General features: G+C 41.3%; 1 protein-coding gene and 1 long non-coding RNA gene across 2 annotated transcripts; both read right to left on the bottom strand.

Annotated features, from left to right (window-relative positions):
• Window positions 1–5,527: 5,527 nt before the first annotated feature.
• LOC100340560 (olfactory receptor 7E178-like) lies at window positions 5,528–7,844 on the bottom strand. The gene has a single exon (XM_070059301.1). The coding sequence runs from the start codon at window positions 7,809–7,811 to the stop codon at window positions 6,921–6,923; it is 891 nt and encodes a 296-aa protein (XP_069915402.1). The 5' UTR covers window positions 7,812–7,844; the 3' UTR covers window positions 5,528–6,920.
• A 3,067-nt stretch (window positions 7,845–10,911) lies between these two features.
• Window positions 10,912–16,119, bottom strand: LOC138845841 (uncharacterized). The gene is made up of 3 exons (XR_011383023.1): window positions 15,215–16,119; window positions 14,939–15,006; window positions 10,912–13,225 (listed from the first exon to the last, which is right to left on the bottom strand). It is a non-coding gene; the product is annotated as an uncharacterized lncRNA (long non-coding RNA).
• Between the last annotated feature and the right edge of the window lie 2,775 nt (window positions 16,120–18,894).

Below are 18,894 nucleotides of genomic sequence, written 5' to 3'. Positions count from 1 at the left end.
TAATTTTTTTTTAATATACACCCCTTATAACCTCAGGTGTTTTTAGAAAAAAAACTGTTATATAAGAGATTTTTGCTTAAAACAAGTTTAAAGCTTTTGTTCTGTTTCCTTTCATGGCCTGGTCATTCTGCTTTATTGTTTTTCTGATCATAAGCCTTGCCTGTAGCTGAAGTGAGGAGATTAGGGAAGACCCAGCACCAGCTTTGAGTTCCCATCATCGTATGTAGAATTCAAAGATTGTCATGACACCCCTTGCTGATAGTTGGATTACAGTTCTCTAACTTCAGCTGCCTAAAGGCAATGCTAATTCATTCCTTGGTCTTGGAACCCAAGACCCAAACCACATGCCTCTTTCTCAGATTGAGTGATTTCAAGAGTTGGGGACAAAGTGGATGGCTGAGGTGAAAACTTGAAATGGGATCGAGAGAGAGAGAGAGGGAATCCCCAAAATGATCCTGTAGTCTTTCTGTGATCTTTCCCTTTGAACTCAACCATACTTTACCTACTGCTGCCCACTGTGATCTACCAAGAAACCCCAAAGAGAGATCACAATGAACTGGGGTCCCATCCTGGTGTGACAGGAAAGAGAAAGAGATGGCTGCTATGTCAGAGGGGAATACTAGACATGCTCTTCGTGTCTACAGTCAGACTACCGACTTGTCTCCAACATGATTTCACCCATTTCTACCCCACAGCTTCACACAAGTTACACAAAAACTCAGGGCTCCTCACCTCTTCTGTAAGATAAAAATAATATGGGCAATGGAACATGGTTTTATGTTGATGAAATGAAACAAGCTACTTAGAACCTAGGGTTCAGAGCCTGGCACTTAGGAAGCCCTCAATAAAGCTGTGTGATGTTAGGGACATGGCATCCTCCCCCTCCTCCTCACCATCACCTTCATGACATTGCTGAGTGCTCAGGGGACAGTTTTAGGTATGCACAGGCTGCTGTCATGAAGGGTCTGCCAGTGGGACTGAGAATCACTGTGGGAGGGAAAAATTCAAAATGAGAAATCTTGGACCTTGATGAGAACCAAGAACATAAACTGGCACAGGCCTCTGAGCTGAAACTGTCTATGGTTTCCCTCCCAGCTGTCTACCCCAGCTGTCCTGCTTGTCCTAATAATGAAGCAACAGTGTTCCTGACAGCCCCATCAACTTCCACTGTCTCCCTCAGCACTTACTGGGCTGTGCTGAGTCTGAGCAGAGTCATGACCAAGGGTGATGGCTCCACTGCTGCTCTTCTGCCTGGAGTTCAAGGGAGCCTCAGGCTTTGGACTCAGGACAAGGAAGGAGACAGACTCAGTCTGGGGCTTTGTGATGCAGACACTCACATGGGGAGGAGTGGCCATTATATTTCCAGTGCAATGTCACGGTCTGGAGGCTCTGCTCATCATTTGTGCTGGAGGACCTCAGGGGCTCAATGCACAGAGCTCCTAATTAACCTGTAGGCCCATGTAGCCCAGTCTCTGATGACTTGCTGATGCAAATAGGAGAGAAATAGAAAAGTGCACCTGTAATGTTCTCCAAGGACTGCTCACCTCTGCTTCTTGCTGCTGAATTCCAAGATGCAGGATCTTTACATAAAATTCAGACTTCTGTCCTCCATGTTCACAAATCCCAATGTGATTCTTTGAGTCCATTGCAGCAATATGAAAAGCATGGAGAATTCCATTTTCTATGCCAAGCATCTGAGACTATCTGCATTTTCTCAGTTAGCAAGAGTTTCTAAAGACAATTTCCTATATTCATTTCCTAAGCCCTTGTTTGAGCTGGCATTTAATTGTTAAAGTTTATGGGCATTTTAATCATTTACCTGGATTTTTCTCAATTGTTTCTAGGATTGAATATATATTACCAAGTTATTGATAATTACACATTTATTAGATATCTTATGCTTAGTGCAGCAGTAAGAAAGGCTGGGGATACTTCTAGAAGTTTGTGGAAAGGCAGGATGAAAACAAATTTCAAAGTTTGTTTCCCTCATGTTTTTGAAGGATCCCATATATATATATATATATATATATATATATATATATATCTTCATTTAACCTTGTGATACAGTAAATAGACATGTAAACATTCAGACTAAGAAACATTGTAGGGGCCAGTGCTGTGGCATAGCAGGTCAAGTCAAAGCCTGCAGCACCAGCATCCCATAGGGGCACCTGTTCAAGTTCTGGCTGCTCCACTTGTTATCTAGCTCTCTGCTAGATAACAGAATCTTCCATGCTCATAGATTGGAAGAATCAATATCATCAAAATGTCCATTCTCCCAAAAGGAATTTATAGATTCAATGCAATACCAACCAAGATACCGAAGACCTTCTTCTCAGATCTGGAAAAAATGGTGCTGAAATTTATATGGAGGCACAAGAGACCTCGAATAGCTAAAGCAATCTTGTACAACAAAAACAAAGCCGGAGGCATCACAATACCAGATTTCAGGACATACTACAGGGCAGTTGTCATCAAAACAGCATGGTACTGGTACAGAAACAGATGGATAGACCAATGGAACAGAATTGAAACACCAGAAATCAACCCAAACATCTACAGCCAACTTATATTTAATTAAGGATCTAAAACCAATTCCTGGAGCAAGGACAGTCTATTCAATAAATGGTGCTGGGAAAACTGGATTTCCACATGCAGAAGCATGAAGCAAGACCCCTACCTTACACCTTACACAAAAATCCACTCAAAATGGATTAAAGACCTAAATCTACAACCTGACACCATCAAGTTATTAGAGAACATTGGAGAAACCCTTCAAGATATTGGCACAGGCAAAGTATTTCTGGAAAAGACCCGGGAGGCAGTCAAAGCCAAAATCAACTATTGGGATTGCATCAAATTGAGAAGTTTCTGTACTGCAAAAGAAACAGTCAGGAGAGTGAAGAGACAACCGACAGAATGGGAAAAAATATTTGCAAACTATGCAACAGATAAAGGGTTAATAACCAGAATCTACAAAGAGATCAAGAAACTCCACAAAAACAAAACCAACAACCCACTTAAGAGATGGGCCAAGGACTTCAATAGACATTTTTCAAAAGAGGAAATCCAAATGGCCAACAGACACATGAAAAAATGTTCAAGATCACTAGCAATCAGGGAAATGCAAATCAAAAACACAATGAGGTTTCACCTCACCCCGGTTAGAATGGCTCACATACAGAAATCTACCAACAACAGATGCTGGCGAGGATGTGGGGAAAAAGGGACACTAACCCACTGTTGGTGGGAATGCAAACTGGTCAAGCCACTATGGAAGTCAGTCTGGAGATTCCTCAGAAACCTGAAGATAACCCTACCATTCGACCCAGCCATCCCACTCCTTGGAATTTACCCAAAGGAATTTAAATTGGCAAACAAAAAAGCAGTCTGCACCCTAATGTTTATTGCAGCACAATTCACAATAGCCAAGACCTGGAACCAACCTAAATGCCCATCAACGGTAGACTGGATAAAGAAATTATGGGATATGTACTCTTTAGAATACTATACCGCAGTAAGAAACAATGAAATCCAGTCATTTGCAACAAAATGGAGGAATCTGGAACACATCATGCTGAGTGAAATAAGCCAGTCCCAAAGGGACAAATACCATATGTTCTCCCTGATCGGTGACAACTGACTGAACACCAAAAAGGAAACCTGTTGAAGTGAAATGGACACTATGAGAAATGGTGACTTGATCAACATAGCCCTGACTCTTAATGAACAACTTAATACATTATCCCTCTTAGTAGTTTTTTTAATCTGTTCTACTTAATATGACTGGTTTAATTCTGTAATTAATACACAGTTATTCTTAAGTGTTGAAATTTAACTGAAATGTGATCCCTGTTAAACATAAGAGTGGGGATAAGAGAGGGAAGAGATGTACAATTTGGGACATGCTCAAGCTGACTTGCCCCAAATGGTAGAGTTAGAAACATACCAGGGGACTCCAATTTAATCCCATCAAGGTGGCATGTACCAGTGCCATCTCACTAGTCCCAGTGATCAATTTCAGTTCACAATTGATCATAATGAAAGGACTAAGAGTCAAAGGGAGCACATAAACAAGTCTAGTACCTGCTAATAATAACCGATAGAATAAATAAAGGGGAGAGTGATCCAACATGGCAAGCGAGATACTCAGCAGACTCGTAGAATGGCAGATGTCCTAAACAGCACTCTGGCCTCAGAATCAGCCCTAAAGGCACTCGGATCTGGCTGAAAAGCCCATGAGAGTATTTCAGGCATGGAAAGCCAAGACACTCTGGCAAAAAGACCTCTGTGAGTGAGATCCCAGTGGAAAGAACAGGTCTTCAAAGAGGGAGGTGCCTTTCTCTGAAGGGAGGAGAGAACCTCCACTTTGACTATGACCTTGTCTAAACAAGATAAGAGTCGGAGAACTCAAGGGGCTCCATAGCCTTGGAAACTCATGACTGGAGCATAGGGAGATTACTGATGCCATAAACTGGAGTGTCAATTTGTAAAGTCAACAACAGGAGTCACGGTGCACTTACTCCTCATGTAGGATCTCTGTCCTTAATGTGCTGTACATTGAGGCTTAATGCTATAACAAGTACTCAAACAGTATATTTCACTTAGTGTTTCTATGGGGGTGCAAACTGTTGAAATCTTTACCTAATGTATACTAAACTGATCTTCTGTTAAAAAAAAAAAAGAAATTAGCAATTCCCAACTTGACTCTCACTGGGATTAAACATGACAATAGGTCTGATCTGATTTCATCATCATTTAAAAATCATCTATTATCTTTCACTTTATGTTTCTGTATGGGAGCAAACTGTTGAAATCTTTACTTAATGTATGCTAAAGTGATCTTCTGTATATAAAGAGAATCAAAAATGAATCTTGATGTGAATGGAAGGGGAGAGGGAGTGGGAAAGGGGAGGGTTGCAGGTGGGAGGGATGTTATGGGGGGGAAGCCATTGTAATCCATATTCTGTACTTTGGAAATTTATATTCATTAAATAAAAGTTAAAAAAATACCAAAAATTTTAGTATCCTGCCACTTTATAAACTCTTTTATGAGTTCCAATAGTCTCTTAGTGAGTCTTTTGTTCCCTATATATAGAACCATGTCATCTGCATGCAGGGATAGTTTGACTTCCTCCTTCCCAATTGTCATCCCTGTGATTTCTTTTTCTTGGCTAATGGCTCTGGTTGAAACTTTATTGAATAGCAGTGGTGAGAATGGGCATCCTTATCTGTTTCCAGATCATAGTTGGAATGCTTCCAACTTTTCCTCATTCAATAAAATGCTGGCTGTGGATTTGTCATATATTGCCTTGATTCTGTTGAGGAGTGTTCCTTCCATACACAATTTGCTTAAGGTTTCCATCATGAAAGGGTGTTGTATTTTAGCAAATGCTATCTCTGCATCTATTGAGATCATCGTATGGCTTTTGTTCTTCAGTTTGTTAATGTGACATATATCACATTTATTCCTTTTTGAATATTGAACCACCCTGCATACCAGGGATAAATCCCACTTGATCTGGGTGAATGTTCTTTCTGATGTGTTGTTGGATTCATTTAGTTAGTATTTTGTTGAGGACTTTTGCATCTACATTCCTCAAGGGTATTGATCGATAATTCTTTGTTGTATCTTTTTCTGGTTTAAGAATTAAGGTGATGTTGGCCTCATAGAAGAAGTTTGGGACGATTCCCTCCCTTTCAACTGCTTTGAATGTCTTGAATAGATTTGAGATTAATTCCTCATTAAATATCTGATAGAATTCAGCAGTGAAGCCATTTGGTCCTGGGCTTTTATTTATTGGAAGGATATTATGGGATAACACAAGCAGACAAGTATATGTATTGTGGGAGATCTACAGAAAGGAGAGAGAGAGTGCAAGTGCACCAGTTTGAAGAGATAATGACTGCAATTGGAAACTTCCCAAATTTGAAGAAAGAAGTGGACATACACATTTAAGCTCCATGAACCCCAATTATAACACATTCAACACAAATTATAACTAAACTGTAAAAATAACAAAGAGAAAATCATGGAAATAGCAAGGGAAACATGACTCATAACATAAAATCAAGTTACTAATGAACTGTCAGCAAATTTTTCAGCTTATCCTGGGTGCTTGGAAATTTCCATACTCAGACCACACATCAGTTCAAGACATCAGAACCTCTGGTAGTGAAATCCAGGCAACAGAATTGTTAAAGTTCCTTAGAGGGTTTCATAAAAAGGAGCAGTGATATGCATCCTCACGGATAACGAGGTCAAATAAGTTGCAAGGATAAGAATGGAAATGTGAGTGGAAAGTACATTAAAATTATGGAACAGATATCAATTCTTTTTTTATTTTTTTTATAAAGGTCTTCCTTTTTGCCTTTGGTTCACCCTCCAATGGCCACTGCAGCTGGCGTGCTGCAGCCGGTGCACTGCACTGTCCAAAGGCAGGAGCCAGGTGCTTCTCCTGGTCCTTCATGGGGTGCAGGACCCAAGCACCTGGGCCATCCTCCACTGCACTACCAGGCCACAGCAGAGAGCTGGCCTGGAAGAGGGGCAACCAGAACAGACTCCGGCGACCCGACTGGGACTACAACCCAGTGTGCCGGCGCCGCAAGGTGGAGGATTAGCCTATTGAGCCACAGGGATGGCCCAGATATCAATTTTAAATAACAAAAAGGCAAAGTATATTTTCATTTTCCAGGATACCTGGATTGTCCATAACGAACTACAGAAGGCTCCATAGGTACAATATGAGTCAGGTATGCAAGGGTAAAGATATAATACTTCCATAAAGAAAGAGCAAAACAAGAAATCTCAGTTACAAAAGAAGATGCATGAAAGCCATGAGAGCCTCAAGTGTGATGTGATGAACCAGGTGAGATATTAGGGTCTGGATGCTGAGTTTTGCTGCCTTCCAATCTGTGCTCTAAATAGCTTGCTGACTGAGAAGTCTCCACATGGCCCTCTTGATGTCCCTGTTCCTCAGGCTGTAGATAAAGGGGTTGAGCATGGGGATGACCACAGTGTACATCACTGAGGCCACTGCACACTTCCTGGAAGCAAGTGAGGCTGCTGAACTGAGATACACCCCAAGGGATGTTCCATAAAATAAACATACAACAGTCACGTGAGAGCCACAGGTGGAGAAGGCTTTGTACTTCCCACCAGCTGATGGGACTCTCAGAATGGAGGAAATGATTTTGTAGTAAGAGTAGAGAATCCCTGAGATAGGGAGAAAACCATATATGATGCCAACAAAATATATGGCTATGCCATGAGTGAAAGTGTCAGAGAAAGCAAGAGTGAGAAGCTGGGAAGATTCACAGAAGAAATTAGAAATGTCAACATCTTTGAAGCAGGTAGCTCTTAATAGCATCAAATTCTGCAGCAGGGATTCCAAAAGGCTGGCCACAACTGACACTGAAACCAAGAAGCCACAGCGGCAGGGGTTCATGATGACCTGGTAATACAATGGATGACAAATGGCAACAAACCGGTCATAGGCCATCACAGTCAGAAGTAAATCACCCATGCACCCAAAGATAATAAAGAGAGACATCTGTGTCAGGCAGCCCACATAGGAGATGACTGTGCTGTGAGTGTGGATGTCCACAATCATCTTGGGAATCGTGGTGGAAGTGAAACCCACATCAGCCAAGGACAGGTTGCAGAGGAAGAAATACATGGGGGTCTGGAGGTGGGAGTCTGAGCTGATGGCCAGGGCGATGAGCAGGTTCCCGAGCAGCGTGATCAGGTACATGGACAGGAACAGCACAAAGAGGAGAAGCTGCAAGGCTGGATCTTCTGAAAAGCCCATGAGATGAAATTCTGAGACTTGTGTGAGATTTTGTGTTTCAAAACAACCTGGACTCCTTTTGGAAAGGAAAGTAGGATTGGTAAAAGGAAACAGATAAACAGGCACCCAGCACTCTTTATGTCTTCAAGTCAAGTTTGTATGGGTATAGCATGAGGGTAACACTAGTGTTCACAGAATAAGTTGAATTCAAAGAAAAGGGTTTTCTTGTTGTAATACAGTTGTGAAATTCATGCATTTTTTGCATGATACAAATTTTCCAGTAGCTTCTGGAACTCCACTTTCATATTCACACTCGGTAACCAAATTCTGTCATCTTTCTCAATGGTGACAAACTCAGTCTTCTGAGAGATCTTTTATGATTGGTGTCTGAGCTACCTCTCTCTATGTAAAAGCCTTAAAGAGTCTCACAAATTTTAGAAAGCCAAGAACATTAGAACTAACGAGTCTATGTTCAGAGTCTAATGCAATCTAGTATTTATGACAAATAGTCTAATTAAAGGAAATCTAAAAACAGTTAAATATGCCTTTTTTATTTTAAGACAATGGAACAAATTCCTTTCAGTCACAATTTTTATAAGTCATCTATAAAGCTACAAATGTATTGTCTGAACCCCAAACTAACATTGATTGTTCACAACCAGGAAATACTGTTGTGTGTCTGTTGTCTTCCAGGGATCTACCCATTCCTGACTTTTCTGACTCCCCTCCTTCGTGGATGTATGTGCTCACTCTAATATTGTTTAACTCATTTGCTTAGAGAGAAAGAATACTCTCATCCACTGCTTCACTCCACAGATGCCTGTGATGGCTGTGGCTGGAACAAGGTAGAAATTGTGAGTTCTTAATCCTATCTCAATCCAGGTCTCCCCTGGGTAGAGACTCAACCATCTGACCACTGCCTGCCAGGATCTGTATTCACAGGAAGCAAGAGTCAGGAAACAGGGCCAGTCATCAACCCTAGGTACTGTGTGGGAGGTGGCACCTTAACCACTATGCTATTTACACTCACTCCTTTTTGCCTCTTAGTGCCATTTAATATATAACTCCAGTCCTTAGCTTTGGTGGAATTCGAATTTTCATAAAAGTCATTGTCAAATACACATAGTCATGTGAACTCAATGACCACCATTGGAACAATAGTGCATTCTGGACCTGTCAATGATTAGAAACAGTGAACTATTAAGAACTACTTGAATTTTTTAAATTTTCTACAGGTTTCTTTGTATGGTCCCCTGAGAATCTTAATAAATGCCTGATATATGAGAGCTTTTTACTTTGAACATTTTTAAATTTTTTCTTATGTGTCACTTAATGGCCTGGCAATACTGCTTGGTTGTTTTTCTGGTCATAAACCATTTGAGGTGAGTGATATCAGGAAAGCTCCAAAGACAGCTCTGAGTCCCAAACTTCCTATGCATAATTCAAGGATTTTTATGTCACCACTTCCTGGTACATGAATTTTTCTAACTTCAGCTGCCTAAAAGCAATGTTAGTTTATTATTTTGCTAGGTTATACTATCATTGAATGGTGAAAAAATGTGAAACAGAATTCCAGAAAACAATGTAAAGATACTCAATAGTTACCACCTCTGTAAAATAGCAATAATAATTATCTCCCTTGTAGAGCTGTTGTAAGAAAAATTTTTTAAATATGTTATTAGATTTCTGTTATTTTATTCAAAAGGCAGAGAGATCTGGAGTAAAAATGATAGAGACTGATCTTCCATCCTCTGGTTCATTCCCCAAATCCCTACAACAGCTGGGGCTGTGCCAGGCCAAAGCCAGGAATAAGGAACCCCATCCATGTCTCCCACACAAGTAGCAGGAACCAAAGTACTTGGACCATCATCTGCTGCCTCCCAGGCATATTAGCAAGAGGCTGAATTGGAGGAAGAGTAAGCCAATGTAATATGGATGAAGCAGCTTAACCTACTTTATCACAATGCCTGCCCCTCTGAGTCAGCAGTAATTTCTGCATCCCTAAATAGTTTTCTCTAAAACTTACCTGCAAAGTGCTTGAAGCTCATCTGAGTAGAATTCTATACCTCTTGCCCATGAAATGTACAAGCATACATTGATGTTTGGGTTTAAGTCTCTCTGTGAAGTGCTCATGTCTCCTTCATATACTTTGTTTCCTGTCCTTACCTGAGAGAGGAACATCATTTCATTTGTCTATTTATTCTGACAATCTTTCAAAAATTCTTGTCTCCATATCACAAATGAGAATTGCTATAAGATATGTGCATGGGATAGAGTTGTTTGAGTTGCAATATTCAGTACACGGGCAATTTTACTATTAATCATTTACATCTGCTGCCCCAATAAAACAATTGTAATCAACTTACATCCTCTTATTAAGATATACCATTGAATATATATCCCTGGGTTATATCTAGTCATAATCCCCCCATGATTACTCACTGAGATGTTTCATCTTGTAGACAGAATAATATTTCCATTTGACTCCAGTGAAGGAGACAGTGCTCTGAGAAGGAGTGAGGAAATCAATGTTTCCATCCCAGATCATTCACCCACTATAGGCACAATGCGTGAGAATCTCTGCACCCCTGTGTGCTTGTATTGTCTACTGGATACAGGAAGAAGAACACACATATCTATGACAGGCATAGCATCTAAGGAAGTTTAGAACCGAAATATTTGGTCATTGTGACATTTTAAAACACAGAATTTGGGGCTGGCACTGTGACAGAGTAGACTAAGCCTCTGCCTGTGGTGCCAACATCCCATTTGGGCACTGGTTCAAGTCCCAGCTGATCCTCTTCTGATTCAGCTCTCTGTTCTGGCCTGGGAAGGCTGTAGAAGGTGACCCAAGCACTTGGGACAATGTGTCCATATGGGAGGCTCCTGGATTTTTGGATTGGCCCAGCTCTAGCCATTGTGACATGCACCAGCAGATGGAAGACCTTTCTCTGTCACTTCCTCTCTGTCTATAATTCCACCTTCAAATAAATAAATATTTTTTAAAAATATAAAATACACAATTCTCTCATTATGGAGATAGCAAGTTTGTCAGTGTATACCATTGTCCAAGGCACGGGAAGCTACAATGATATCCAACTTGAAAATGAGTCTCACCCACACAACATGTTTGCCCTTTCTCTAGGTTTTTTTTTATTCTACATAAAACAACCTCTGCCTTGATTTTTGAATAACTATAAACAATAGTAATGCTGCAGATGCTGCTGATGAGATTATAGGACCCATGTTACTGAGTATGGCCAGCTATTGTGAGCCAAGGTAAGGTCTATTCATTATTTAACTTCTTTTTTTATGCCTCCTCTGTGCCAAGCAACAGATTAGTGTCTGAGGAATCTGAAATGAAAGACTGTTCTTCAGCAAATACACAGCAAATACATTTGTGAGAGTATGGCTATGCTCCAAAATGATTTTGGATGATTGGGATGTATCTATCATCAGTTCAAAAATTACCCAGTGAAGTGCTATCAATGAGGCATCATCTCAGATGACAACGCAGATTCTCAGGGTACTGACAACCTGCCCTACATCACAGAAATCATCAGTGGAGCAGGCAGGAGTCAAAATGACATTGAAAGTCTCTGGATCCAATTTATCAAAGACCCCCATTTTCTCCCAACCATCAGGGAGTGTTAGAGAACCAGAGATCCAAACCACAGGTTCTACGAGGTCCTTTAAAATTGTTCCCAGTTTTGGCAATAGAAATGGAACCCAAGACCCCAATCTTGTCTCTCTTTGAGATCAAATGAGGTGATTACAAGAGTTGGGGAGAAAGTGGATGACTGAAGTGTGGGGTGGGGTGGAGAAAGAGAGACTCTGATCCCATGTCTGCTCTCTCTGTGAGCTCAGTCACCTTGTCCCGCTGCTGCCTGCTGTGATTTACCAAGAAACCCCAAAGACAAAGCACGGTGAGCAGGGCTGTCAGCCTGGAGTGACAGGAAAGAGAGATGAATGGATGGGTTGTCAGGGGGGAGACTGGGCATGCTCGTGTCTGCAGTCAGACAACCTGACTCAGTTGTGGTTTCACCCATTTCTACATCACAGCCTGGTACAAGTTGCAAAAAACATTGTGCTCCTCTCCTCTTCTGTAAAACAAAAGTAGCATCTGCAACATAATGTGGGGGAGTACATAGATGAGAAGAAGCAGATTGAATAGGATCTAGAATTCAGAGCCTGGCTCGTAGGAAGCCCTCAGTAAGGTTGGAGACTTTATGGTTACTGCATCCTCCTCCTCCTCACCTTCATGATTACGTGTGAGTGCTCTGAAATTCAGAGACTCATTTGCTCCTATCAAGAAGAAGAATCTAGTGAGAAGAATCAGTGTGGAAGGAAAGAAAAATGCTCAATAAGTTGAGACCCTTGAGAACCAAGAACGTGAACTTCACAATTATCTAAGCTGGAACTTTGCCCACTGGTTCCTTCCCATCCATCTACTCCAATTGTTCTGTTTGTCCCAAAGATGTGGAGATCAAGGATGATATTCCCACCTCCTTCCACTGTGTCCCTCAGCACTCACTGAAGCATGGCAGAAAGAGCTGGGTCCACTGCTTGCTTCTTGCATGGTATGTGGGGAAGCCTCAGGTTCTGTACTCAGGGGTGGAAGGAAGACAGACAGGTTGGGCCTCCTGACACACAGATGTTCAAGAGGACCAGACATGAGTAGAGAGCCACTGCATTTGGCAAGTCAAGTTCTGAAGTCACTGGCTCATTATTTGCACTTGTAGGACTCGGGGTGGGGGTGTGCACAAGGCACAGAGCTCCTAATTAGCCCATAGGTCCATGTCACCCTCGTCTCTGAGGACTTTCTGATATCATTGGAAGAGGAAAAGGAGAAAAGCAAGTGTACCCAGAACCTGTTCACAGAGAGCTCACCCATTGGTGCTCCTTGCTGCTGACTTCCAAGTTGTAGGATCTTTACATGAAATTCAGTTTCTGGTTTACATTTTCACACCTCAATGTGTGATTGCTTCATCTGTCCAAATATTATATAAATTATAAAAGTAGGATAATTGGGTTTTCTGTGCCAAGAATCTGATGCCTTTACCATTTTCTTAGTTTCAAAACACAAATTCCTACTTTTATTTCCTAAGCCCTTGCTTGGATTGATATTTCATGTCTGGGGACCTCTGGGCCTTTTACCAGTTTGATTTAGTCTTCATTTCTGAGTTGTGTCTCTTATGGAAGTAAATTGATATATTATAAAACTATTGATAATCACATATTTACTTGTTATTTTATACTTAAGTAATATAGGAGCAACAGGAAGAACAGATACTTCAAAATGTTTGTTTCAAAAATTGAAACTAATGTTCATGATATCTGTCTTCTGTAAAATTTTTGAGAGACCCCATGTATATAAAATATCTTCAGTTATTCTTGAGGTGTAGCAAATGGTTGTGTAAACGTGATGACTAGCCCTATAAAGAGAAAATGTTAAAGAAAATTAGAATTCTCACTTATGGTTTAGGAAGTCCCTCTAAAATCCTAGATTATACACCTCATGCTTTGGGGCTGAGACTTTTCATATTGATCCTGGTCAATCTGGTTACCCAACCACATTGCTGGTCCTACACTCAAGGAGACAAGGTTCCCAACATTCCCTCCTGCATCCTCTGTGTCCCAGAGGACTCATGGGACTGGGCTCCCTTGCTGAGGGGCATGACTGGGGGGTGAGGGTCCACTACCCCATAATGCCCAGTGAGCAATGAGGGCTGAGGCTTTCTCTTCAAGACTGTCAGGAAAACAGCCAGGCCTGGGCCTCCTAATGCATGTGAGTCTTGGAGAAAGACATACACATACTATTTTACTGGCTTGGGACCAACATTCTTTTTAATATCTAATTATTCTTTTAGTATTTATTAATATTTAAGTGGCAGAGAGAGACAAAGAGATACAAAGAACTTCCATCTATTGTTCACTCCCCAAATGCTCACAACAGCTGGTTATGGCTCTGGCTTAAGCCTGGATCTAAAAACCCAACCCAATTCCCCACATGGGTGGCAGGAACCCAACTGCTTAAGCTCGCAACTGCTACCCTGCAGTGTGTGCATTAGTAGGAAGTGGGAATTTGAACTGGGGCTGTGGCTGTAACCCACACACTCTGCTCAAGGTTGCAGGCCTCTCACGGGGCTCCCTTTCTGTGGGGCATGACTGGGGAGTGAGGGTCCATTTCCCTTACATGTCCATTGGGCAATGCAGGCTGAGGCTCTCTCCTCAGGACTGCTAGGAACACAGCCAGGACTTGGCTTCCTCTTACAGGTGACTCGGGGGAGAGACACCGGTACAATTTTTACTAGACTGGAAACAGTGTTCTTATTTAAAATATGTTTCATTTGAATGGCAAAATGAGACAAGGACAGAGAGGGAGAGAATTTCCATTGACTGATTCACTCCCCCAACATCATAAGAGCCAGTGCTAAGCCAGGCAAACCCAGGAATTCCCATGTAGGTGGCAGAGACAGAAATACCTGAGCCATTGTCTGCTTCACCTCAGGGTGCATATTAGCATGAAGCAGACAATGAAGCAGAGTTAGGGCTCAAATCCAGGCACTCAGTTATGGGATGCCTGCATCCCAAGTGGCATCTTAACTGCTGTGCAAAACACCTTCTCCTGGGACCAGCATCTTAAAGACTGAATATAGATTGATATCTTTCTCATAGGTTCTTTTTTTATTTTTATTGCTTTTTAAAAATTAAGGTATATAAATTTCATATATACAGATTTAGGAACATAGTGATACTTCCTAGCCTGCTCTCATTCCCACCCACACTCCTACCCTTCCTCTTCCTTCTTCTCCTAATCCTTTTCTTAATTTTTACAATGATCTACTTTCAGTTTACTTTATATTCATAAGATTATATGTTCAACAAATAATAAGAAAAAAACCTGTTCCTCAACAGTAAATACAAGGGCTGTAAACAATTGTTGAAGCTCAAAATGTCAATTTCTTTCCTATACATTACATTTTTGGTACTCTAATACTACAGTTCATGGAAAATACATGAATTTGTCTTTTGGGGACTAGCTTATTTCACTAAGTATAGTGGTTTCAAGTTGCATCCATTTTGTTGCAAATGATAGAATTTCATTCTGTATTACAGCTGAATAGTACTCCATAGTGGATATTTACCATAATTTCTTTGTCCAGTCATCAGTTGATGGACATCTGGTTGATCCGATATCTTATTGTGAATTGAGCTGCAATAAACATAGGGTACAGATAACTTTCATATGCTGATTTCATTTCATTTGGGTAAATTCCTAGCAGTGGGACTGCTGGCCATAAGGCATATCTGTTTTCAGCTTTCTGAGGTATCTGCATACTGACTTTCACATGGCTGTACTAGTTTACCTTCTCAGCAACAGATTAGGGTACCTTCTCCCCTACGTCCTCACCAGCACTTACTGTTTGTTGATTTCTGTATGAGAACCATTCTAACAGAGCTGAGGTAAGGCCTCACTGTGGTTTTGATTTGCAATTCCCTGATGGCTAGTGATCCTGAACATTTTATTTCATGTGTCTGTTGGCCATTTGAGTTTCCTCTCTTGAAAAATGCCTGTTCAAGTTCTTTGACCATTTCTCAAATGGATTGCTTTGTTGTTGAGGTTCTTGAGCTCTGTGTAGATTCTGGGTATTAATCCTTCATCAGTTGCATAGTTTGCAAATATTGTCTTCCATTCTATAAGTTGCCTCTTCACTTTGTTGTTTCTTCTGCAGTGGAGAAGCTTCTCAGCTTGATGTAATCCCATTTGTATATTTGGCTGTGATTGCCCGTGCTGTTCTTGAGCACTTTAGAGACTAACGAGTACTTTTGATGTTCTGGAAGCACCACAAGGTTGTATATATATTCCTCTTCTTCCCAGCATGTTACACAACCCATAAACCATCTGCTCTCAGCCAAATGTTCCTACAGAAGAACTACCATATGGACAGATGTTTCTCTGTATTGTGCAGTTACACAGTGTCTATCATACTGCTGCATGGTGTATCCATGATCATACAGTCCAAAGGAGTAACCAGGGTTTCCCTTCTTCCAGCAGAATCTATGATGTCACAGACAGTGTTAGGCATTCTGTGTCCAAAGGAAACACATGTTCCCACTGGCTTCTGGTGTTTACTCATCAAGTAAGTGCTCATTTCCCTTCAGAATGTATTTTCTTTAGATATTTTTCATATGTGTTATCAGCTCATTATGTCTTCAATGTAATATACTTTGGGCCACAGTGATATCAGGAAGGTGATGGAATAGGAACTCCAGGTCCTCACTTCCCCCATTGACGCAGGACTTAGCAACATATATGGACCCAATTGCCTTTGTGAGAATGCCACAAACACATTAAGAGATTGTATCATCCAGGTGAGTGCAAAGCCAAGGAGAACTGTGTCAAAATGGATAAGAACATTTACTGCATTGGCCCACCAAGATCCTCCAAGTCCCTGAAACAGCTAGGCAGAAGAAAATATCCAAATACTACAGTCTGTCTTGGAAGGGGCAGAGAAGGTGTAGTGTTCTTCTGTCTTCTCGGGGCTGCCTGAGGAACTGGTGGATACCCTGGCTAACTTGGGCACCAAAGTGCCCAGATCGCTAGATCCCCGCAGATTCCCCCAGAGAGTCAATCACACCAAAATGCAAAAGCAAGGTTTATTCGGGAGTACAAGCCGCAGCCAGGACCCCATCCAACCTACCAGCACAACAGAGGCAGGATGGAGGTCCCGGCCTTTGTTTTAGGAGTGCTTTTAAAGGAAAAAAACCATAGGGTTACATCAGCATGGGCTTACAGTATGGGGGCTTTTGGTGATTGGACAGGACTTTTCTGGGTTGTTCTTAGTGGAAGGGGGGGCTCCATTTGGCTTGGGTTCAGGGAGTTACTTTATTTAGCAATCTCTACTAAGCTGTCCTTGGTCTACTGAACTGCCCTTTGTTAAGCTTTGGTATCTCCAGAATGCCTGCTTTTACAAGGACTCGGGTCTGCTACGGGAAACAGAGGCTGCTTTTTATTGTTTTAAAATGGAGTCACTTTGGCTCTTCAGGTGCTAATGGTAGTTACAATGTTATGTGGGTACAAGTTCAAGAGCCACTGAGAATAATAGAAGGCCCCTAGTTACATACCTTAGAGGAATTACTGTACCACAGACACCAGCTAAAGGAAGAGATGATAAGCCCTTGAGAATTATGGCAGACCTCTTTAAAGGAAAAGTACAACACAAGCCCAGAGAAGATGCCTCCCCCACAAAAGATTTGAGGGTCCCCCAGAATCTCTGAAAAATCTAGTGGCAAAGGCCTCTCCATGCATAGAGCCAATCCATAGGGACTAGGAGAACCTGATTTTTTAAATACTCAAATCTCAGCAGAGAACACGGTAATGCATACAACAGGGAAATACAGCCCAGTCAAAGGAAACCTTTACTTCTCCAGAAATAAATTAGAAAACCTTCCTAAAAGATATGGAGTTATTGGATCTTCTGACAACAAAATCAAAAAAAAAAATCCTCTTTAAAATGGTCAAAAGCTGAGGCCAGTGCTGTGGTGCAGTGGGTTAAAGCCCTAGCCTGAAGCACTGACATCCCATATGGGTGCCAGTTCTAATCCTGGCAGCTCCTCTTCCAATCTAGCTCCCTGCTATGGCCTGGGAAAGCAGGAGAAGATGGCCCAAATCCCTGGGTTCCCTGCACCCATGTGGGAGACCAGGAAGAAGTTCCTGGCTCCTGGATTCAGATCGGCATGGCTCCAGCCATTGCGGCCATCTGGGGAGTGAACCAGTGGGTGGAAGACCTCTCTCTCTTTCTCTACCTCTCTCTCTAACTCTGTCTTTCAAATAAATAAAATAAATCTTTAAAAAAATAACATAAAAACTAGTCAAAAACTAAAAGATGACACAGATTGAGAGCTTAAAGCCAACAGGAAAACATGAATCGAATGAAAATAAAAATAAAGATACAGGGCCAGTACTGTGGCATAGTAGACTAAGACTCTGCCTGCAGTGCCAGCATCCAATATGGGTGCCAGTTGGTGTCCCAGCTGCTCCTCATCTGATCCATCTCTTTGCTACGGCATAGGAAAGCAGTAGAAGATGGTTCAAGTGACCCCTGCAGCTAAGTGGGAGACCTGAAAGGAGCTCCTGGCTCCTGGCTTCAGATTGGCCCAGTTCTGGCCATTGCAGCCATTTGGGGAGTGAACCAGTGGAAGGAAGACCTCTCTTTCTGTCTCTTCCTCTAACTCTACCTCTCAAATAAATACATAAAATCTTTTTTTTTTTAAAAAAAGACACTTAACAAAGAAACAGAAATAGTGCAGATAAAGAATAACCAAACTAGAACATTAGATAGAGTGGTCAACAGCAGACTTTTCAAGTAGAAGAAAGAATCAGTAAACTATTTTACTTTTCAAGTAATTTTTTTTGTCTTGGCTTTCCATGCCTGAAATGCTCTCATGGGCTTTTTAGCCAGATCCGAATGACTTAAGGGCTGATTCTGAGGCCAGAGTGCTGTTTAGGGTATTTGTCATTCTATGAGTCTGCTATAATTCTATCTAGTGTTATTAGCAGACACCTGGTCTTATTCATATGATACCTTTGACACTTATTCCTATCTGTATGATCAGCTTTGCACTTAAGATAATCACTTTAACTAGTAAGGTGGCATTAGTACCACTCAGCTTTTAGGATTTGAAGTCCCATGGCAAGTTTATAGCTTTACCTTTAGGGATAAGTCTGTGGGAACATGTGCTGAACTGTACATCTCCTCCCTCTATTATATCAACTATTACTTTTTCTGGGATCAATTTTCAGTTGGATTTAAACACTTCTGAACAATTCTGTATTAGTAAAGAGTTCAACCAATGGTATTAAGTAGAAAAAGAAAAGAGTAAAAAGAAAATAAATAATAAGCTGTACCTCAACAGTAAGGAAAAGGTCTCATAGTGTTAATTTCACTTCTACAAGTGTCCATTTGGGTACTCAGTTGTCACAGATCATGGAGAACATATGATACTTGTCCTTTTGGGACTGGCTTATTTCACTAAATATGATGATTTCCAGATTCATCCATTTTGTTGCAAATGACTGGATTTCATTTTTTTCTTGCTG

Source organism: Oryctolagus cuniculus, chromosome 16 (assembly GCF_964237555.1).
Source record: "Oryctolagus cuniculus chromosome 16, mOryCun1.1, whole genome shotgun sequence".
NCBI lineage: Eukaryota > Metazoa > Chordata > Mammalia > Lagomorpha > Leporidae > Oryctolagus > Oryctolagus cuniculus.
The sequence above is the reverse complement of the archived record's forward strand: the minus strand, read 5'-3'. Positions and strand labels throughout refer to the sequence as shown.

Bases quoted from the DNA above. Each gene is read 5' to 3' on its own strand.
- LOC100340560 (XM_070059301.1), bottom strand. From the start codon at position 7,811: ATGGGCTTTTCAGAAGATCCAGCCTTGCAGCTTCTCCTCTTTGTGCTG.